At 47.8% G+C, this 23,788-nt stretch overlaps 1 protein-coding gene across 6 annotated transcripts in view; it reads left to right on the top strand.

The window, feature by feature from the left end:
• Positions 1–16,272: 16,272 nt before the first annotated feature.
• The window catches only part of CEP85 (centrosomal protein 85), a 193,726-nt gene continuing 186,210 nt past the window's right edge, over positions 16,273–23,788 (top strand). For 3 of the 6 annotated variants that reach the window (XM_073564674.1, XM_073564680.1, XM_073564637.1), the window contains exons 1-5: positions 16,821–16,953; positions 20,510–20,590; positions 21,025–21,186; positions 22,319–22,812; positions 22,892–23,007. In XM_073564674.1, coding sequence (XP_073420775.1) covers positions 16,836–16,953; positions 20,510–20,590; positions 21,025–21,186; positions 22,319–22,812; positions 22,892–23,007 — 971 coding nt within the window. In that variant the 5' untranslated portion in view covers positions 16,821–16,835. Of the gene's footprint in view, positions 16,669–16,742; positions 16,768–16,820; positions 16,954–20,509; positions 20,591–21,024; positions 21,187–22,318; positions 22,813–22,891; positions 23,008–23,788 lie in introns of those variants that run through there. The other 3 variants (XM_073564667.1, XM_073564648.1, XM_073564658.1) reach the window with 3 other exon arrangements.

Here is a 23,788-nt window from a genome sequence, read left to right as displayed (position 1 = left end):
GGTCCAGTGATGGCTTTTTAAGTAAAGGGGTTATGATGGCATGTTTAAATGAGGAGGGAAATATACCTGAAGAAAGAGAGAGGTTAAATATTTTAGTCAGGTGAGTGGTGACCATTGCATATCTCCCAACTTTGAAAGACAGGAAAGAGGGACAGGTGTTGTGGTGTTTTATACTTTTAACGCCCACTTAGTTCTTTTTGTGAACTTACACATAAATAGTGCCACTACTAAAGCCCGTAGTGTACAATAACCTTTTAATGGCCCCAATACAGTATGATGCCTCCTTAGGCAACATAATGCCGCCCACAATGCCCCCTCACACTGTATGATGACTCCAAGATACTTCCACACACAATATGATGCCCCCATGGTACATTCTCCCACACACAGTATGAAGCCTCAAACAATATGATGCATCCACAGTGTCCAAATCACAGACTATGATGCCCCCACAATACATTTCCCCCACAGTGTGACATCCCCAAAATGTATTCTCCCATACAGTATGATGCTCCCACAATACATTCCGACATACACAGTATGATGCCCCCCAGAGTATGATGCCTCCACAGTGTCACACACATTATGAACCCTCACAATAAATTCTCCCACCTAGAATGATGTGCCTACAGTATATTCCCCTCACATAAAGATGGGCTCACAATATAGTCTTATATATAGTATGATGTCCCTACAGAATATTCCTCCACACACAATATGATGCTTCCAACAATATGATGCCTTCACAAATCCATACCTCCCAACTTTTGAAGAAGGGAAAGAGGGACAAAGGTTGCGGTGCTGCAAATTTTAGGCCACGCCCTGGCCACACCCATTTCACGACTAGTCAGTCGCACCCATTTAGCACTGCTGATCACACTGACTGCTATTAGGGGCATAGTGGCTGGCATTATGGGCACAGTGGCTGGTACTGTGGGCACACTGACTGGTACATAGGAAAAGAAAGAAAGAAAACAGAGAGAGAAAAAAGAAAAGAAAGAAAGAAAGGAGAGGGAGAGAGAGAACAGAGAGAGAAAGAAGAAAGAACAGAGAGAAAGAAAGAGGGGAAAGAAAGAACAGAGAGAAAGAAAGAAAGAAAGAAAAGAAAGAACAGAGCGAAAGAAAGAACAGAGAGAAAAAGAAAGGAGAAAGAAAGAAAGAAAGAAAGAGAAAGAAAGAACAGAGAAAAATAAAGAGGGGAAATAAATAAAGAACAATGAAAAAGAGATAGAAAGAACACAGAGAGAAAAAAGCGGGTACAGAAAAAAAGAACAGAGAGAAAGAAAGAGGGGAAAGAAAGAACAGAGAGAAAGAAAGATGGGACAGAAAAAAGAACAGAGGGAGAGCAAAAGAAAGAAAGAGGGGAAAGAAAGAATAGCAAGAGAAAGAAAAAGAAAGAAAGAGAAAAAGAAAGAAAGGAAACAGAGAAAAAGAAAGAAAGAGGGGCAAAGAAAGAACAGAGCGATAGAGAGAAAGAAAGAGGGGAAGAAAGAACAGGGAAAGAAAGAACAGAGAGAAAGAAAGATGGGACAGAAAAAAGAACAGAGGGAGAGCAAAAGAAAGAAAGAGGGGAAAGAAATAATAGAGAGAGAGAAAGAAAAAGAAAGAAAGAGAAAAAGAAAGAAAGGAAACAGAGAAAAAGAAAGAAAGAGGGGCAAAGAAAGAACAGAGCGATAGAGAGAAAGAAAGAGGGGAAGAAAGAACAGAGAAAGAAAGAGGAAAAAATGAAAGAAAGAACAGAGAAAGAAAGAGGGGAAAGAAAGAACACAGAGAGAGTGAGAAAGAACAGAGGGAGAGAAAGAAGTAAAAGAAAGTACAGAGAGAAAGAGAGGAAAGACAGAAAGAAAGAGGGGAAAGAAAGAACAGAGAGAGAAAGAAAAAACAGAAAGATTCGAGAGAGAAAGAAAGAACAGAGAAAGAGAGGGAAAGACAGAACAGAGAATGAGAAAGAAACAGAGCGAAAGAAAGAACAGATAAATAAAGAAAGAGAGAGAGAAAGAAAGAAAGATTTTATAAAGATACTATAGCAGCCCAACTCCCATTGAAGTGCCCACCTGAGCCTCCCGGTGCAGGACATATCATGATCCGCTCACATGGCCAGCATCCCTGAGTCCAAGGTGATCCTGCTGTCTATGCTCTCAGCGGAGGACACGGTGATGGTTCCTTCACAATGAGTTTTAAAGTGCTCCTTGGGGCTCCGCCGTGTACTCCTGTGTCCGTGGGAAACACCCACTTTGTATGCCTCATACACACTTGGCTCCGCTCCGTACATCCAGTACACATAAGGCTCCACTCCGCACACACACGGCTCCGCATACCCCATACACACGCGACTCCTCTCCGTACACCAAGTACACATGCGCCTCCGCTCCATACACCAAGTACACACACGACTCCGCTACGTACTCCTCGTACACGCGTGGCTCTGCTCAGTACACCTCGTACACGTGACTCTGTTCCGTATGCCCCGTACACACGCTGTTCCGCTCCATACACCTCGTACACATGCGGCGCCGCTCCCCACACCTTGTACACACGTGGCTCCGTAACCTTGTACACGTGCAGCTCCGCTCTATACACCTCATACACATAGGGCTCCGCACTGTACACATGCGGCTCCGCTCCGCACACCTCGTACATGCGCGGCTCCATTCCGCACTCCTCGTACATGCGCGGCTCTGCTCCGCACACCTCGTACATGCATGGCTCCGCTCTGTACACACGTGGCTCGGCTCCGTACACCTCGTACACACGTGGCTCTGCTCCGTACACACAGCTCTGCTCCGTACACCTCGTACACACGTGACTCTGCTCCGTACACCTCGTACACACGTGGTTCTGCTACATCCACACTGTAAACCTCTCCTAACCCCACACAGAAACTTTACCTAATCCAGCATGACAACCAGCACAGTAGACCAGACTCCTGCAGAGTGCAGACAGACATGGAGGCAGACACAGCCCCTGATCATGTGACCCCTGACTCCTCCCCTCTCACAGGTCCTCTGCGCACAGACAGAACACACACAGCCCAGCCACATCATTGCAGGCTGTGGTGCGTCTATCTGGGACGGCGAGCATGGCATCGGTGGATGGGGGGGTGTGGCGGCTCAGTGCAATGAGGGAAAAATAACGTCCAGGGCGGGACGCGGGAGGGGGTGTCAAAAACGGGACTGTCCCGCGGCAATCGGGACGCTTGGAAGCTATGCCACTGGTGAGAGAGACTGCAGGAGATGTGAAGGAATGGGGTCACTGTTGCAGGTTGTAGGCCGAGCAGCAGGGCTGCCACTAGGAATTTCGGGGCCCCATACTGGCAAAATTTTCGGGGCCCCCTTTAGACTCTGCCCAGGCTCCACCCCAGCCTCCACTCATCAAACTGTCCACAGTCCCACCGCTCTCTTGGAAAAACTTCACTTCTCACCAATCACACATTAACAGTTCCCATCACCAGATCACACATATAGCCGGCAGCTTTTGTTTTGGCCAAAAGATTTTTTAAGCTGCCATCACAACACTGTAGACACTTTTGGCAGAGCCCTACTCTACTGTAACCTATTAAATATTTGTTAAAATATGCAATACAATTTAGGTACAGTATATTTTTATTTATTTTTCAATTTTTAAAATGACCAATAATATCACACACAAGGGACAAATACCATCGCACCATGTCCAGGCCACATATTTCCACCACACAGCGACCTATAATACCACATACAAGGAACAAATACCGCCACACCATGACCAGACCACATATTACTACCATAGTGACTGAATAATATCACATACAAGGAACAAATACCACCACACGATGACCAAACCACATATTACCACCACAGTGACCAAATAATAGCACATACAAGGGACAAATACCACAACACCATGCCCAGACCACATAGTGACTGAATGCTACAATGCTCATCAGTAATAAAAAAACACAATACCATCACCATAAGTGCCATTATACACAGAAGATCTGTACTTAGTATGCAGGGTCTGTGTACAGGTAATACAGTGATCAATGACATTATACACAGGAGCTCTGTATATAATGTACAGGTAATACAGTGATCACTGGTGACATTATACACAGGACCTCTGTATATAGTATACAGTATATAGTGTCAGCGTATAGATAACACACTAAGGCTAGTTTCACACTTGCTTTTTTTTGCAGCGCGTTTTTCCCGCAAAAAAACGCATTGAAAAAACGCATACAAACGCATACAGATGCTGCGTTTTTTTCAAGCATTTTTATGAGCATGCATGAAAAAACGCAGCGTTTTATGCGTTTTTAGTGCGTTTTTACCGCGTTTGCGTTTTTTTCCAACATTAGGTGGCCCCTCACACTAACCCAAACCATGACTTTACTAACCCTAACCCTAACCCTGACCCTAACCCTGACCCTGACCCTAACCCTTAACCAAACCATACCCTGACCCTAACCCTAACCCTGACCCTAACCCTGACCCTAACCCTAACCCTAAACCCCCTTAACTAACCCTAACTCTAACCCAAACCACTAAATTCCATTGTCTAAACTAATGGTAAAAAAAAAACGCATGTGCAAAAAAACGCATACATAAGCATGCCAATGCGCACATACAGTATGCTCACCATAGACTTATAATGGGTGTCTTGCTGTAAAAAAACGCATTGCGCGCGCATGCGTTTTTTTGAGGCAAGTCGGACGCCCAAAAAATGCAACAGGTTGCATTTTGTGCGCCCGAGCGCATACCGCAAAAACGCATGCGCGGAAAAACGCGTACAAATGCATGTGTATGCGCACATAAGCGCATCCCATGCAAAGTATAGGAAAAAAAAAACGCATGCGCTATTTAGCGCTAAAATACCGCGAAAAAAAACTCAAGTGTGAAACCAGCCTAACTCACCAGTGATGTATCTAGGTGAAGTCCTTCATCTTTGCTTTTCATCTTTCATCCAGCACAGACCGCCATCACGTCTTCCAGCCAGGACTCATCTCTGCAGGAAATAACACAGTTATCTAGAGCAGAACACATTACATATTTTTTTCCCCAACTTCTACATTACATCACATAAAGAAAAAAAGGCGACATAGTGTGACTCTACACAGTAACAGGACCATCCCCCCATTTAAAACAGTATACTCAAAAAATAAAATAAAGACATCACTGCAGTAATAATATCCCTTAATTAGCCCCTATGGTAATAATATTCCCCATCCTGGCTCCCGTGTGTCTCATTCCTGGCTTCAGCCATATGTTCTCCCATCCCACCCTCATGAGTATCCATTGTGCCCCATATGATCTCCCCATCTGTCTCCATCGTATCCATCCTGCCCCATGATCCTGCACCCTCCTGTGTCTCACATTCTGCCCCCTCCTGTGTCTTACTGTCACATTCTGCCCCAGTGTCTCACATTCTGCCCCCTCCTGTGTCTCACTGTCACATTCTGCCCCCATCATGTCCAGCATTCTGCCCCCATCAAGTCCAGCATTCTGCCCCCATCATGTCCAGCATTCTGCCCCCATCATGTCCAGCATTCTGCCCCCATCATGTCCAGCATTCTGCCCCCATCATGTCCAGCATTCTGCCCCCATCATGTCCAGCATTCTGCCCCCATCATGTCCAGCATTCTGCCCCCATCATGTCCAGCATTCTGCCCCCATCATGTCCAGCATTCTGCCCCCATCATGTCCAGCATTCTGCCCCCATCATGTCCAGCATTCTGCCCCCATCATGTCCAGCATTCTGCCCCCATCATGTCCAGCATTCTGCCCCCATCATGTCCAGCATTCTGCCCCCATCATGTCCAGCATTCTGCCCCCATCATGTCCAGCATTCTGCCCCCATCATGTCCAGCATTCTGCCCCATCATGTCCAGAATTCTGCCCCCATTATGTCTGCAATCTGCCCCGGGCCCCCTAGATCGCCACTTTCAATTAAAAAAAAAGTTCTTCCTTACCTGGCCATATGTTCTCCCATCCCACCCTCATGAGTATCCATTGTGCCCCTTATGATCTTCCCATCTGTCTCCATCGTATCCATCCTGCCCCATGATCCTGCACCCTCCTGTGTCTCACATTCTGCCCCCTCCTGTGTCTTACTGTCACATTCTGCCCCAGTGTCTCACATTCTGCCCCCTCCTGTGTCTCACTGTCACATTCTGCCCCAGTGTCTCACATTCTGCCCCCTCCTGTGTCTCACTGTCACACTCTGCCCTGTGTCCATTCTGCCCCCTCCTGTGTCTCACTGTCACATTCTGCCCCCCCATCATGTCCGGCATTCTGCCCCCCCATCATGTCCGGCATTCTGCCCCCCCATCATGTCCGGCATTCTGCCCCCCCATCATGTCCGGCATTCTGCCCCCCCATCATGTCCGGCATTCTGCCCCCCCATCATGTCCGGCATTCTGCCCCCCCATCATGTCCGGCATTCTGCCCCCCCATCATGTCCGGCATTCTGCCCCCCCATCATGTCCGGCATTCTGCCCCCCCATCATGTCCGGCATTCTGCCCCCCCATCATGTCCGGCATTCTGCCCCCCCATCATGTCCGGCATTCTGCCCCCCCATCATGTCCGGCATTCTGTCCCCATTATGTCCGGCAATCTGCCCCATCATGTCCGGCATTCTGTCCCCATTATGTCCAGCATTCTGCCCCCATTATGTCTGCAATCTGCCCCGGGCCCCCCAGATCGCCGCTTTCAATTAAAAAAAAAAGTTCTTCCTTACCTGGCCCCGCTCCAGCGGCGGGCGAGGCTCCCTCCAGTCCACACTGCTGAAGCGCGCACTCGCCGGCGACTGACAGTGATGTCAGGCGCGCTCTGGCTGGCGGCCCGCTTGTCAATAGCGTTCAGCTGCCGCAGCACAGCGCCGCTAAGGGCCCGGCGGTTTAGCGTGCCGGTAGGGGCCCGGGTGAGCAGATGAGACGGCGCCTGATGCCGGGCCCCCTCTGCCCACCGGGCCCCATACGCCAGTCAGGGCAGTAATGCCCTGAAGGCGGCCCTGCCGAGCAGAAGCGAGGAGCTTGGAAACTTCTTCTTCTGAAACAGGCTCAAAGATGTCTAGTGAACTTGAGGTGCGGCAGGGAAGGGGATCCAGGCACTGAGGAGATTGGGTTGAGATATCCTGATGGATGTGGTTGATTTTTTTCTAGGAAATAAGTGGCCAGATCCTCACCGCTGAGGTTGGTGATGGGGGCCTGTACTTTGTTTCAGGAGGGAGTTTAAGGTTTCAAAAAGTCGTTTTGGGTTGTTGGATAGTGAGTTGATGAGGGTGGTGAAGTAAGATTGTTTGGCCAGATGAAGGGCAGAGTTATAGGTTTTGAGCATGAACTTTTAGTGGATGAAGTCTTCTGCTAAGAGAGATTTTCTCCACTGCCGCTCTGCGCACCTTGAGCAGCGCTGAAGAAAGCGTGTTTGCAATGTGTGCCAGGGCTGCCGTTGTCTGTGTCGGGTGTTTCTGCGTGTAGAAGGTGCTGCTTCATCTAGGGCATTCTTCAGTGTATTATTTGAAGTGTGACAAAGTTAAGTCTGGACAGGAGAGGGAGGAGATTGAGGCTAAAGATGTGTGGAGGTTGTCCATAAGCTGCTGGGTATTAACCCCTTTCTGCCATCCGACGTACTATCCCGTCCACGGTACCCGGGCCCGTATGACCGTGGACGGGATAGTACGTCGGGCCCTTTAATGCGGTACCGCGACTTTAGTCGCGGTGATCGCATTAAAATTCCGACGCCATCTCACCTTAGAAAAGATGGCGTCGGCATCCCGGGCTGCGATCCCGCCCCCCCGGCATCCAGAGCGCTGTGATTGGCTGTTCAATTCTGAACAGCCAATCGCAGCGTTTCTCATTGTTTCAGCCAATCAGCTTGGCTGAAACAATGATGTCCTAGGCTGGGAATAGAGTACCGATGTACTCGATCCCAGAGCCGGTGCCTGGCAACGCCAGGCACCGGCAAAAAGCACCCGGATTGGCGCGATCGCCGATCTGATCGGTCGCGCCAATCGCAGTGCATAGCGGCGCTATATCGCCGCTGTGCCCTGCCAGTACCGGCCAGGATCGGTGCTATATTAGCACCGATCCTAGGCTGGAGCCTGATGCAGGCCCAGCAGGGCCTGCAGGAGTTGGCTGGCGCGATCGATCAGATCGGCGATCGCGCCAACCACAGGGCACAGCTGCGGTCACCATGTGACCGCTCTGTGCCCTGCTGGTGACCTGGGCATGACCTGCCTAGTAAATGGAGCTGTGAGCTCCAATTCTAGGCAGTTGCCATGGTCACCAGGCAGATCAGGGATTGGTGGGATCAATGTAATCATTCGATCCCACCAATGACAGGTCACAGCAGCGATGTGACCGCTCTGTGACCTGCCCCCTGACCTGCCTCTGACCTGTCTGACCTGTCTGCAGGGGTCCTCACTCTAGCTGAGGATTCCTGCAGAGAGGTCGGACGCAGCAAGAGCTCCTGTGCTGGGTATTGTGGTGCCACAGCTTGTAGCATCACAATCCCTGCAGAAGAAAGAAGAAGAAGAAAGAAAACTACAATTGTAAGTGTTAATTGATCCCTGATCCCCTGCCCAATCTATCTTAACCCCCCCAATCTATCTTCATCCCCCCATCCCCCCTCGTACCCCCCTTCACCCCCCCTTTACCCCCCTCCACCCCACTTTTGCGCCACCTCCGTGCGCAGCCGGCAAGCGTTGATCGGTGACGCAGTTCACCGATCAACACTCGTGCTCGCTTTTTTTCCCTTAGCCCCCTTTGCGCAACTTCCGTACACACATCCCGCAGCCGCAAAAGTTGGATAAGTGACACACGTCACTTATCCAAGCTTGTGCCTGCCGTTTTTCATTTTTTTTCACCCCCCTTTGTGCCACCTAACTACAACCCTAACTGTTGATCCCTGCCCAATCTCTCTTCATCCACCCCAATCCCCCCATCCCCCTTCCCCCTATTTTTACCCCCCTCCACCCCACTTTTGCGCCACCTCCGTGCGCAGCCGCCGAGCGTTGACTGGTGACGCAGTTCACCGATCAACACTTGAGCTCGCTTTTTTTTCCTTAGCCCCTCCGTACACACATCCCACAGCTGCGAAACTTGGATAAGTGACACAGTTCACTTATCAGAGTTTGTGCCTGCCGTTTTCCTTTTTTTTCCACCCCCCCCTTGCGCCACCCCGTGCGCACATCCAGCAGCCTAGTTTTGATAAGTGACACTTATCAGCTAGGGTCTGCTGTTTTAGACTTTTTTCCACAGCTTTTTCTTTACAGAAAGTTTACACCAATCACTCCCCCCCCCCTCACGTACACATACAGTTTTCAATAAATTGTACACCCAAGCACCATATTTACACAAAAATGTCATGAAATTCATCCCAACAGCGCTATTCAGTGGAGGAGGCATATGCTGTACTTGCCTCCGACACTGATAGCGATTTGGATGACGATCCGACTTTTCTTTATTTTTCAGATTCTTCATCCTCTTCTTCTTCCTCTTCCCCCTCCTCATCTTCCTCCTCGGGTCCTGCGGAACCGCCACGCAGACGCTCCAGGACAGAAGATGAGGCAGCGCCCACCATGCCCGCAGCTGACCCAGTGCTCCCCGTATGGACCTCGCCCCCTGAAAATTACGAGCCACGGATTCCTGATTTTGTGGCAGAATCAGGAATCAAGTTTGACACCACCAGCCTCACAGAAATTGACTTTTTCAAAGTCTTTTTCTCTGAGGATTTTGTTAACCTCATGGTGGAGCAAACTAATTTGTACGCTCGTCAATTTTTGGAGCAAAACCCGCGTTCAACATTTCAAACTGGTCTCCTGTAGACGCAGTTGAAATGACGCAGTTTTGGGGCCTGGTCCTCCATATGGGGATACTGAAGAAGCCGGAAATTCGGCAATATTGAAGTGTTGATATTTTATACAACACTCCAGGGTTCCGAATGGTCATGGCCCGGACGCGTTTTGAGGCCATCCACAAGTTTCTGCATTATACTGATAATGCAGAGTGTCTCGCACGAGATGACCCCAACTTTGACCGTCTGTTCAAAGTTCGGCCGGTCATCGAACACTTCAACAAAAAGTTTGCTGAAGTGTACGTGCCCCAAAGGGACATCTGCGTGGATGAGTCCTTGGTTCACTTCAAGGGAAGGCTGCGATTCCGTCAATACCTGCCCAGTAAGAGGGCCAGGTATGGAATCAAACTCTATAAGTTGTGTGAGAGTACCTCAGGGTACACCCACAAGTTTAGAGTGTACGAAGGGAAGGACACCCGGATTGAACCCCCTGAGTGTCCTCCTTTCCTGGGAGTGAGTGGGAAAATTGTGTGGGATTTGGTGCACCCACTGCTGGATAAAGGTTATCACCTCTACACTGATAACTTTTATACCAGCATCCCACTCTACAAATCCCTCTCTGAGCGACGTACCGCAGCCTGCGGTACTGTCCGCAAAAGTCAGAGAGGCCTCCCGAAGACGCTACTTGGGCAGATGCTCCGAAAAGGTGAGAGCAGAGCTCAATGTAGCGACCACCTGCTGGTGGTCAAGTACAAGGACAAGAGAGATGTCCATCTCTTGACCACCATACACGGTGATGGCAGTACCCTCTGCACTGTACGGGGTACCTCTACAATGGCCCGCAAACCGACATGTGTAGTGGGGTACAACAAAAACATGGGGGGAGTTGATCGCTCCGATCAACTCCTCCAACCGTACAATGCATTGAGGAAGGCCAAGGTGTGGTACAAAAAGCTGGCCGTGCACATCATCCAAATGGCAATGCTCAACGCATTCCTGCTGTCACAATGTGCATGCCCCAGTGATACGTCGTACCTTCATTTCCAGGAGGTAGTGGTTAAGGCCATGATGTTTGGCGCTCAGGAAGGAGCGGGCCCCAGTACTTCAGGAACTGAAGGTGCTCGTATTGTCCCAGGTCAGCATTTTCCGGGGGTGGTCCCGCGAACCCCAAAAAAAGGTAAGCCGCAAAAAAGGTGTCGAGTGTGTTACAAAAAAGGAATACGCAGGGACACCATTTATCAATGCGACACCTGCCCCGAAAAACCTGGCCTGTGCATGAAGGATTGCTTCAAATTGTACCACACCTCCATGCACTACTAATTTACATTAGATTAGTTGGGGGCACATCTAGATTTGTTCTTTGGGGGTCTAGTATCCAAAATGATGTCATATGTGGGTTTTTTTTCCTGTTTAGGCACATCAGGGACTCTGCAAATGGAACATGACGCCAGCAGACCATCAAAGTCTGCATTCCAAAACAACACTACTTCCCTTTCGAGCCCCGACGTGTGCCTAAACAGTTTTTTCCCACATGTGGGGTACCAGAGTACCCAGGACAAATTGGACAACGACTTTTGGGGTCCAATTTCTCCTGTTACTCTTGGGAAAATTAAAAATTGGGGACTAAATGATCATTTATGTGGGAACAAAACAGGATTTTATATTTTCACACCTGGGCATTATAATCTTTAGTGAAACACTTGGGGGTTCAAAGTGGTCACCACACATCTAGATAAGTTCCTTAGGGGGTCTAGTTTCCAAAATGGGGTCACTTATGGGGGGTTTCTACTGCTTAGGAACATCAAGGGCTCTGCAAATGGAACATGACGCCCGCAGACCATTCCATCAAAGTCTGCTTTCCAAAACGTCATTACTTCCCTTTCGAGCCCTGACGTGTGCCCAAACAGTAGTTTTCTCCCACATGTGGGGTATCAGGGTACTCAGGACAAATTGGACAACAACTTTTGGGGTCCAATTTCTCCTGTTACTCTTGGGAAAATTAAAAATTGGGGACTAAATGATCATTTATGTGGGAACAAAACAGGATTTTATATTTTCACGCCTGAGCATTATAATCTTTAGTGAAACACTTGGGGGTTCAAAGTGGTCAACACATATCTAGATAAGTTTCTTAGGGGGTCTAGTTTCCAAAATGGGGTCACTTGTGGGGGGTTTCTACTGTTTAGGCACATCAGACGCTCGTCAAACGCGACATGGCGTCCGATCTCAATTCCAGCCAATTTTAGGTTGAAAAAGTCAAACAGGGCTCCTTCCCTTCTGAGCCCTGCCATGTGCCCAAACAGTGGTTCCCCCCCACATATTGGGTATCAGCGTACTCAGGACAAATTTGACAACAACCTTTGGGGTCCAATTTCTCCTGTTACCCTTGGGAAAACAAAATATTGGGGACTAAATGATCATGTTTGTGGAAAAAATATGATTTTTTATTTTCATGCCCGGGCGTTATAAACTTCTGTGAAGCCCTTGGGGGTTCAAAGTGGTCACCACACATCTAGAGAAGTTCCTTAGGGGGTCTAGTTTCCAAAATGGGGTCACTTGTGGGGGGTTTCCACTGTTTAGGCACATCAGACACTCGTCAAACGCGACAAGGCGTCCGATCTCAATTCCAGCCAATTTTAGGTTGAAAAAGTCAAACGGGGCTCCTTCCCTTCTGAGCCCTGCCATGTGCCCATACAGTGGTTCCTCCCCATATATTGGGTATCAGCGTACTCAGGACAAATTTGACAACAACTTTTGGGGTCCAATTTCTCCTGTTACCCTTGGGAAAATAAAAAAATTGTTGCTAAAATATTATTTTTGTGACTAAAAAGTTAAATGTTCATTTTTTCCTTCCACGTTGCTTCTGCTCCTGTGAAACACCTGAAGGGTTAATAATCTTCTTGAATGTAGTTTTGAGTAGCTTCAGGGGTGCAGTTTTTAGAATGGTGTCACTTTTGGGTATTTTCTGCCATATAGACCCCTCAAAGTGACATCAAATGTGAGGTGGTCCCTAAAAAAAATGGTTTTGTAAGTTTTGTTGTAAAAATGAGAAATCGCTGGTCAACTTTTAACCCTTATAACTTTGTAATAAAAAAAAATTTTGTTTCCAAAATTGTGCTGATGTAAAGTAGACATGTGGGAAATGTTATTTAGTAACTATTTTGTGTCACATCTTTCTCTGTTTTAAGGGCATACAAATTCAAAGTTTGAAAATTGCAAAATTTTCAAAATTTTTGCCATATTTCTGTTTTTTTTCATAAATAAACGCAAGTTATAGCGAAAATTTTTTACCACTAAAGTGAAGTACAATATGTCATGAGAAAACAATCTCAGAATCTCCTAGATCTGTTGAAGCGTTCCAGAGTTATAACCTCATAAAGGGACAGTGGTCAGAATTGTAAAAATTGGCTCGGTCATGAACGTGCAAACCACCCTTGGGGGTGAAGGGGTTAATGGTACGTGTATACTCAGGGCATGGGAGATGGGGAGCATTGGGAGACCAGGGGGAGGGACAAGGCCAGTATGGGGACCCGAAGGAGCACAATGTCCTGGGGACCTACGAGGATAGGGGGCATGGGAGAGCAGGGAGCAAGGGCAGAGCATGGAGGAAACGGGGCTGGTGTCACAGGGGGGCTGGGGACGCTGGGGGCCGAGGACGGCGACACACGGGCAGCAGACACACCTCACTGCCTCCGGTCCCGTACACCTCCAAGTTCATCCCAGGGTTCCTTCAGATGGCTGAGCCGCTGCGGCATCCCCCACCCTGGTGGCTTGGTCCATGCGCCCCCCGCCAGTTCCTAAAGGGGGAGCAGAGAGGTGAGAATACCCCCTCTGGAGCCGCCTGTTCCCGGTCTCTGCTGCCGCCAAAGACTCTGCCAATATGGCGGCTGCCACAGGCTCTGCCAATATGGCGGCTGTCACCTGTGCAGATGCTGCACAGCAGGTGCACGATGAAGTGACGTCATTCTGCACTCGCAATGTCAGAGGCAGAGGGAAATGATGGGAGAGGGAGCATCTTCTGACGCTCTCTCCCTCTTCATTGCTTTGATCTGTACTGGCATCATAATGATGCCGGTATAGTTCAATGCGGCAGCAGGAGAGTCCCCCTGACCCACGGGCCCCATAGCGGCTGTATATATATATATATATATATATATATATATGTGTGTGTGTGTGTGTGTCACTGACATACATACACTCACTGGCCACTTTATTAGGTACACCATGCTAGTAAGGGGTTGGACCCCCTTTTGCCTTCAGAACTGCCTCAATTCTTCGTGGCAGAGATTCAACAAGGTGCTGGAAGCATTCCTCAGAGATTTTGGACCATATTGACATGATGGCATCACACAGTTGGCGCAGATTTGTCGGCTGCACATCCCTGATGCGAATCTCCCGTTCCATCACATCCCAAAGATGCTCTATTGGATTGAGATCTGGTGACTGAGGAGGCCATTTGAGTACAGTAAACTCATTGTCATGTTCAAGAAACCAATCTGAGATGATTCGAGCTTTATGACATGGCGCATTATCCTGCTGAAAGTAGCCATCAGATGTTGGGTACATTGTGGTCATAAAGGGATGGACATGGTCAGCAACAATACTCAGGTAGGCTGTGGCGTTGCAACGATGCTCAATTGGTACCAAGGGGCCCAAAGAGTGCCCAGAAAAAATTCCCCACACCATGACACCACCACCACCAGCCTGAACCGTTGATACAAGGCAGGATGGATCCATGCTTTCATGTTGTTTACGCCAAATTCTGACCCTACCATCCGAATGTCGCAGCAGAAATCGAGACTCATCAGACCAGGCAACGTTTTTCCAATCTTCTACTGTCCAATTTCGATGAGCTTGTGCAAATTGTAGCCTCAGTTTCCTGTTCTTAGCTGAGAGGAGTGGTACCCAGTGTGGTCTTCTGCTGCTGTAGCCCATCTGCCTCAAAGTTCGACGCACTGTGCGTTCAGAGATGCTCTTCTGCCTACCTTGGTTGTAACGGGTGGCAATTTGAGTCACTGTTGCCTTTCTATCAGCTCGAACCAGTCTGCCCATTCTCCTCTGACCTCTGGCATCAACATGGCATTTCCGGCCACAGAACTGCCGCTCACTGGATTTTTTTTCTTTTTCGGACCATTCTCTGTAAACCCTAGAGATGGTTGTGCGTGAAAATCCCAGTAGATCAGCAGTTTCTGAAATTCTCAGACCAGCCCTTCTGGCACCAACAATCATGCCACGTTCAAAGGCACTCAAATCACCTTTCTTCCCCATACTGATGCTCGGTTTGAACTGCAGGAGATTGTCTTGACCATGTCTACATGCCTAAATGCACTGAGTTGCCGCCATGTGATTGGCTGATTAGAAATTAAGTCTTAACACACAGTTGGACAGGTGTACCTAATAAAGTGGCCAGTGAGTGTATATATATATCTATATATTCGATGTGTATATGTATTCTATCTTTTCTAACCTGTCAATCTGTGATTATACTGTACACAGCAGATCTTTTGCCACCTTTTTATCTATCTAATATATATATATATATAAGTTTTGAAGAATATTTTGTTTGAAAACGATATGTAAATGACATAGAACTGCTGTATGTAAAGGCATGTTATTTTCGCATATCAATCGGATGTAAATCGGATCCTAGGTGTGAAAAATCGGATTTTACTTGCAGAAAAAAATGCATGACGCTCGCATTACACTCGTCCGACTCTCCTGCATCAAAATTGGACTGATTTTAAAATCGCATGTCTCCAGCCATACAATTAATTTGTCAAGACTTTTTAATCTCACAAATCCCTGATATCACAGGCTGGGAAGGTCACAAGTCCCAATTGCTCTGATATGAGGCCTATTATTCTGCATGGAGAATTATAGGAGGCCCAATATTCTACATGGCGCATTATATAGGGGTCCATTATTCTGTACGGATCATTAGATGAAGCCCATTTTTCTCTATGGCCCATCATTCTGTACAGTGCGTTATAGTGGGCCCATTATTCTGTATACTAATATATTATAACTACATGGTGGCCTGATTCTAACGCATCGGGTGATTGTGGCAAATCCGTGCGGCAGATGACCCGCGACAACCGTTGGGAGATCAGCGGCTAGCGCCACAGCTCTCCCGACGATAGCGGTGGCGTGCTTCGCTCAAATTCTGCACCAATTAGCGGCCGGACTGCGCCTGTCGCTGATTGGTCGCGGCCGGTCAGCCGCGACCAATCAGCGCACGGGATTTCCGTTACAAACAGACAGAAATAATTAGACGATTATATAGTAGATTATGGTAATCCTAATTAACCTAAATTAGGAAAGGTTTATTCTGATTTCATGTCAGATATTGAGAAAACATGCATGTGTGTCTTTTTATATAGTGTATGTAATCTTCTGGTATCAGCTGTGTGTGTGTGGGAGGTGCATGTGAATTCACAGTGAGTGCCTGTGTTGTAGTGAGGTGACCAGGAGTGGGAATAGCGTCAGTGTGCTTTCTAGGAGCAGCTAGGCTCCACATCTGTGCACACACGACACGAGCAGCTCCTCGCCACATACAACAACCTTACTTGCTGACGATTTCAGCTTTTTTTTTTTTTAACTTCCCGCTTTGGCTACATTGCTTAGCATCAGCAAATCCCCGCCCGACAACGAACAGCTGCTATCAAATCGCTGTCTAACCACTGGCCAATCACAATTTCCGTCTGATACAGGACGACTTCACAAGCGCAACCATTGGCTTTCAGAGTCCACTGCTATTGGTGGGCATGGAGAATGAGCGTGGCTAGACACTGCTGGTTGCGTGGGTTTGAAGACAGACTGGCCCTGCCCATCCGCAGAGTTTGAGCGGCGTGTCTGTTGCTGGAGTTGACGCTCGTTATTTCCGGCGCTCCTATGCAGGTAACGTTATCGGTGGAGCCTAGTCTGGTGTAGGGACAGAAAACTGGCAACGACCATATGGGCCGGGATGATATGTGCATGGAGTGTAAATGCAGGAAAGTAAGCGGAGATGTACAACGGCCACGTGTGCGGCAACCAGCGGGCGGGTGTGCAATGCTTTCTAGCGCATGTACTATTGTTCGTGTTGTCTCCTGCCCGGGCTGTACTCCGGTCCTATCCCGCCTCTGGCCGGAGGTGGCGCAGCTGAGCATTGGAGTCACAGCCTGGCTGCTTGGTTGTGGACAGGTAGGGCTTGAGTATGTGCAGGCAATCAGTGCTGGGTACGTGTGCAGCGTTTACCCCGCACCGTCCAGCTGTTCAGGCATAGTGGATGGGAGTTAGGAAACCCGATGCCCACAGCTCACCTGCAGTCATAGGCATGAGGTGCGTCTTTCCAGACTGCAGCATGTCCATTTGTGTTGCAGAGCCGCTCGCCTCTGCCAGATAAATTTCACCAGTAGAATGTATCGGACGCGGTGAATCCGCACGGCTCAGTGACCACAGAGGATTCACCTGCATTCAATAGATTGCAGTGCTTCGGATACAGCAGGCATGTACTGTGACCAAAGCGCTGCAAATTCCTGATCAAGTGCACATACCCTTAGATAGAATGCTGCTGCGTTTCAGAGACAATATATACTTACCTCTGTGCAGCCAGAGCGGAGTTCTCCCATCCCAATCCTATACCTCCCAACTTTTGATGAAGGGAAAGGGGGACAAAGCCTGTGGCGCGTGTAGCAAATTTTAGGCCATGCCCCTAACCACACCCATTTCAGTAGTCACTCCCATATCCACGCCCCCAACCACGCCCATTTAGCACTGCTGATCACATGTGGACAGCTGTATAGTAGCTGGTACATGTGTATCCAGTGTGTGGATGGCTGTATATTGCCGGTACACATGAATACATTTTGTGGACGGCTCGTATATAGCTGGCGCAGTGCGTGGGCGGCTCGTATATAGCTGGCGCAGGACAGTTTCTTGTCAATTCTTGGCCATTCCAGTCTCTGTGAGGAAAAGTAACAAAAGGGTTAAACCTGACAGAGCAGCAGGAGGAGAGAGGGAGTCACGCATCGTCATGGACACCAGCTCATACACTTTAGTCTGAGTCAACAATAATCCCTCCCCAGTGAGCGCTCCATACAGCACCCGGCTCTCACTCTACTCCATATGATCCCAGATCCTGCCTGTCTTGGGCTCACATGCTGCCGCTCCATGCGCCGCGCATCGAGCGCCGCGGCAGGGCAGTTTCTAGGGAATTTTGCTAACAGGGCGAACATCGAAAAAGCGCCCCGCCCTCCCCCCCCCCGAACATTAACATGCTGAATACTTCAGATAAACTTAGATAAACGTGTCTTACCTTATGCACCACAGATATTACCACAAAATCCCCCCCCCAATATTACAAACACAAACATCAGGGTAAGCACCCCAGATATTGCCCCCAAACGCCTGCGCAGTATGAAATCCACATGCAGATTGGACACAGGCATCCTGATTCAGGTGCGTCTACATTGACAATCATATGTTTTTGCTGACACATATCAGGATGTCTGCAGATTTTTTTTAACACCCAAAATTCGCAACAAGCTGCATTTTGGGAGAACATGGAAAATCCTGATGCAAATGCAGGTCCATGCATCCCTAAGTATAGAGATGTAATCTGGATCAGGATGCATCAGGATTGCTATGCATCACAACGCACCGTACCACAACGCTAGTGTGAACGCAGACCACTCGTGCAGCCCCTAACCAGGTGTCCCCATGCTCCCAATACATTTTACTATCATTACCACACTGTAACATAGGGCACAAGCCCTTCTAGTGAGGCAGGAAAGATCACTGTATGACAGAGCAGCATGCCGACATAGTCTATATTATGTCTGCAGTCTATTCCCATACAGTGTCATCACTTTCCCATAGCACATCCCTCACTTCCGAGCATCAGTGCAGCAACACGGATCCCTGCACACGGACCCGTGTTGTCCTGGATCCATGCTCCATAGAACTGCATTTTAATTCCAGACGAGTAGCTGCGGATCCGTGCGTCTCTCTGTGCCTGTGTGTTTTTCAGATGACACAAAACTGCAACAAGTTGCGTTTTTGTGCATCTGATAAAATATGCAGACATGCGGATCTGTGGGAAACCGGTGACAACTGGATGCACATGCAAGTCCCATCCGTCACCACAGAAAGTCAATGGAGACGAAAACGGATCCATGTGCATCCAAAATATGCAAGTGTGAAACCAGCTTAACCCCATAAGGCCATGTGCACACGTTGCGGACCTGCAGCGTTTCAGGCTCTGCGGGTCCGCAGCAGCTTTAGGTGCGTTGTACAGTACTATTGTTTTCAATGGTAAACTGAAAAACGCTGTGCACATGCTGCGGATTTTTCCGTGCGGATTTAAATCCACAGCATGTCAATTCTTTGTGCGGAATCCGCTGCGGTTTCACACCTCCATTGGGTGTGAAACCGCAGGGCTAATCCGCAGCTCTTTTTTACCTGTGGATTTTTCCAAATTCGCAGCACCAAAAATTATGTGTGCACATGGCCTAATTATTGGGGCTGGACCTAGATCTCTCCACAGGTTTTTGCCTGAAGTCACTTTATTATATTGCTTACCCTACCCTCAGCAAGAACTGACGCTTCTCCCTGTAGGGTTCCAGTCCTGTGTGACTGTCCTGAATCCTCCTCACTCACTCAGTGCTGCACTGCTGCTGCTGAGCTATTAACTAATAGTAAAGTATACTATAGTATATGTGAGAACATGAGACCAGCTTGCTGAGTCACTTGAGTTTAACCCCTCTACAGTCACATGCCATATACTGTATGCCATGAATGCATGTCTGAAGCTAGGAGGAGTATATCACTTTGAATATTTCCACTCCAGCACAGACGGCACACATTTCCCCATCTCTCCTGACAGCTCCACCCAGATGAGTCACTGCCTGTGCCTGGCGCCAGAAAAAAAACAAAAAAAAAAAACAGCTCGTTCACAGTGCAGAGCTGGCTCATTTCATTCACAGCAGCTCTTTGAATCGGATCCTTCATGAACGTCACATCACTATCACTACTAGGCACTAGGCAGGCGCCCCCTGGCTTGGGTGGCGCCCCGGGCAATCGTACCCCCCGTCCCCCCCCTAAAAACGGCCCTGCGCCGCGGCAGCATGTGACAGAGAGAGACAGGCAGGATCTGGGATCATATGGAGTAGAGTGAGAGCCGGGTGCTGTATGGAGCGCTGATGCGCGGCCGCCGGTTCTGTCCTCCCGGAGTCCCGAACGATTACCTCCTCCTGACGTGCTGTAAGCTGACCGCCGGAAATGAGGTCAGCAGTCATTTCCGGTGGTCAGCTTACAGCACGTCACTTCCAGTGGAATGTGATGTGCGATTCAGAGTCAGACTGCTTGTATTTTGCGGTCATCTGACCTCTATCGTGGGAAAGAAAGCGTCCCGGGACTGTCCCGTGGGAATCGGGACGCTTGGGAGCTATGCAATCCAGTCTTGTCAGTTATCCAGTGCCTGGTGGGTTGGGGGTGCCCCCCCCCCCCCCCCCGTAGTTGCCTGGCTGCCTCTTCATGTGTGTGTGGTGAAATCCCACAGCGTACCCGGATTCCCTTGCACAGCCTCACTCTTATTCATGATGCCTCTGGTTTTGGTACCCTTCAGGGTTTCCTATCTGATTAAAAAGGGTTAAATTCATCTAAGTTCTAAAACTAAACACTTGAATATACTTATTTTTAATTAACTGACCCATTTACTGTTGTCTGACGTGAATGTTTTGTAACCTCTCATCGATAGATCTGGACATTAAACAATCAAACACAATGGCTACTTGGGATGGATGCAAAGACTCTGGGTTCCAGCAGCCCTGTGTAACAGGTCTGTGATCAGCTCTTGGGACATTTTCTATTTTTTGCTCATGTAGCCTTATAAGGCTGAGTGCAGACGTACTTTTTGGCCCTGCGGATTTTTCCGCGCAGAATGGAAGAAATCCGCAGGTCAAATGACCTGCATTTTTCCGGCGGATTTCTTCCATTTTTCATGCGGTTTTCTTGCGGTTTTCCCCCTGCGGATTTGGTGACAGGGGAGATGGAAAACCGCACAAAAGAAGTAACATGCTGCGGATTTTGTACCGTGGAAAAATCAGCAGCGTCTGCACAGCGTTTTTTTTTTTTTTTTTTTTCATTCATTTTAAGGCTACTGTACATCACAATGCGGATATGCAACGTTTCTGCGCGGTAAAATCCGCTGTGGAACCGCTGCAGATCTGCATCGTGTGCACACAGCCTAAAACGTGCTATTACTCTCTTCAGGTCCTGGCATGGGAGCAGTGAAGCCTAAGCTTGGAAACAGTTCTTCCTACACTGAGTGGCAGACTCCTCAGATGTCAGTGAAGCCCCTCATTAGAGCTTCGGCATCTCATGAAACCCAGATCGTCTCCAGTCTTCCTGAAGGAATTTCTCAGCGTGCTGATGGTAAGTTAGAATGTACAATTTCTTAAAAGGAAAGTCCCAAGTGGAAACCCAGTTCCGGTCTCCCATGTACTGTTAGCTGTGGCAGAGAACCACTGCAATTAGTGGTTACATCCCTGGTAGACTTGGCTCTTCTATATATTTCATGGACGTCCGTTTAAAGCAGCACTGCAGCATTTTTGTTTTTTGCACAAAGGAAGGTCCAGCTCCCTGATATCCATACAAATTTTTTTTATTCATAATTCATTAAAAAAAAATCTTTTTGAAGCAATCGGCATAAATGTCACAATCCCCCTATGGGGAGGTATATAGTATTTTTTTTTTTCTTAATGAATTATGAATAAAAAATAATTTTTATGGATATTATGGAGCAGGACCTTCCTTCGTGATTGATTGGTTTTCCTGCTGCACCACTGTTTTCCGTGCTCCGGATTCGTGTCTACAACTGTTTTTTTTTTTTTTTTTTTTTTTTTTTTTTTGTGTTTTTCATTTTCTTTTTCTCAGCACTAGAGTGATGCCAATAACTAATGTAAGTTTCCTGACCCTACTATTAAACTTCCCAGCTACTATCTTCAGCTGTTCCCAGCTCCAGTACTAATCTACCACCTTGTGACTTACCGGAAGTCCGAGGTGACGGTCACAAGCTCTCAGTGTACGTCTATGAGAGCCTGTTTCTGACCTCTTTCTGGCTCTCATAGACTTACATTGAGTAGTGACCTCCTGCTCGTCCAACAATCACTGGAGTCATCCCGCAGGTCATAACCTGTAGAAGACCACCCAGAGCAGCGATGATAACGGCTGGAGAGTATAATACTAGGGTCAGTGAACTTGCATTAGTGGCACCACTTCAGAGGTGAAATAGAAAAAACAGCTGGAGTGCAGCTGCCCCACAGCTACTGTAGCCAGCTCTAGGATTCATTGTAGCTCACTGTTCAGATATTATGATCCTATCCTGTGCTTGTCACTTGCTAAAACCTTTTGTTTGAGGGCATTCATATGAAGCCCATATGAAGGGGTAATACTGCCCAATTGGTATACAGGAGGTGCGATCACACAACATTATATAAATCCTCATTTGTTATAGATATAGATTTTCAGGATCCCAAGTCACCAACCTGTGTTAAACTTTTTGTAGATTTCCGCAATGCCAGTGGTAGTTCTTCCACTCAGCCAATCAGAAGCCAGATTATTCCAATGGCACACGTTGTTCCCTCCACCATGGTGACAGGATCAAGTAACACAAGGATATATGTGCTTCCCACAGAAACATCTGAACATGGCTCTCCCTATGCGCCACCAGCAGAACCTTCTGCAATTGAAGACAATAGAACGTTTGAAATGCCCAATATTGAACCCACCATGAACCAGTCTGCTTTAAATACCCTTTGTGTAGATGGTAGATTTGAGCTCCCTACAGAAGGTATGGGTAGATCTGCTGAGCAATACGAGACTCTCCCTGAAAGCAAGAAAATTGGAGGTGGGGAGCTAACCCACAGAGTTATATGCCCACCTTCATATCTGCGATGTCACAGCTGGCAGCCAGTCTCGTGTAGCAGCCAGCCAGCAGCAGAATATAACTCATGGAGACTGCAGCAACAGTGTACAGACATGAGAAGGCAGAAACTGCAGGTAATCTTAATTTCTATTTTTCTATTAGTGTCCCTACTGCTCTTCCTCTATGGCTTACTTCTGCTAAAATGTCTTCCAGTTTGTGAGAGACTATTCTGCACCAATGTACGCTGCTGGACTTCATCCTACTCCAATTGAGTGGGAGCGAGTCACCAGTGACAACATGATCCTGGAAAAGGAGATTATATTGGAAAGGTAAGGGGGTGTTGTGAATGAGTTTGGTATGTATGAGATGCCTATTATGGTTCATCTTCGCTATCATAAGAGCCACCTACCAATTGTTCCTTTTCTCATGTATATAGTGATTATTGCAAAGGAATGGGGAGACAAAAAAGCGCAATAGCGTCTTATCCACGTTACAAAGGAAAAAATATATCAAGAATCTTGCTCACCTGGTTAGGATGAGATAGCATATATGTTGGCAGCTGCTGCAGATCCACAGGTCCTCAGTGACCAGAAGAAGTTATGCAATCAATGGGAATTTGCAGTTAAAACTCCTCGCTGCCGCAAGGATTAATTCCAGGAGAGTGAAGTCATAGATTCACAGTGGCTCTATTCAACGCGTTTCAGAGGTCTCATGCCCCCTTCATCAGTACACTTGGGAAAATCTCAAAAATAGTTTCACATCCTGCTATACATGCTTTTTTTTTTTTTTTTTTTTCTCACTAAAAACACTGCATAACTGATGTCAGTTTATTTATTTATTTATTTTTTTTGTACTTACTCATTGCTGTCTGTGGGTGAAAAAATTGACATGCTGCAGTTTTCAACAAAGCAGCTGTTTACCGGTAAGTAAGGGGGGAAAAAGAGTGTTCTTGAAATTTCTGAAATCTCACAGCTTTTGTTGGTATTATAAAAAGCGGCTTTTATTAAAGGGACCCTATCGCTCCCCCATAACTACTGTGCATGCCTGAGATTCCCAGCCCCGCAGTGTGATTAAACCATAAGCGACTGCGGGGCGGGATCTCTAGCCACG

Source organism: Dendrobates tinctorius, unplaced genomic scaffold, assembly GCF_039654945.1.
Source record: "Dendrobates tinctorius isolate UK_male_01 unplaced genomic scaffold, ASM3965494v1 ptg000015l, whole genome shotgun sequence".
NCBI lineage: Eukaryota > Metazoa > Chordata > Amphibia > Anura > Dendrobatidae > Dendrobates > Dendrobates tinctorius.
This window is presented reverse-complemented; position numbering and strand designations above follow the sequence as displayed.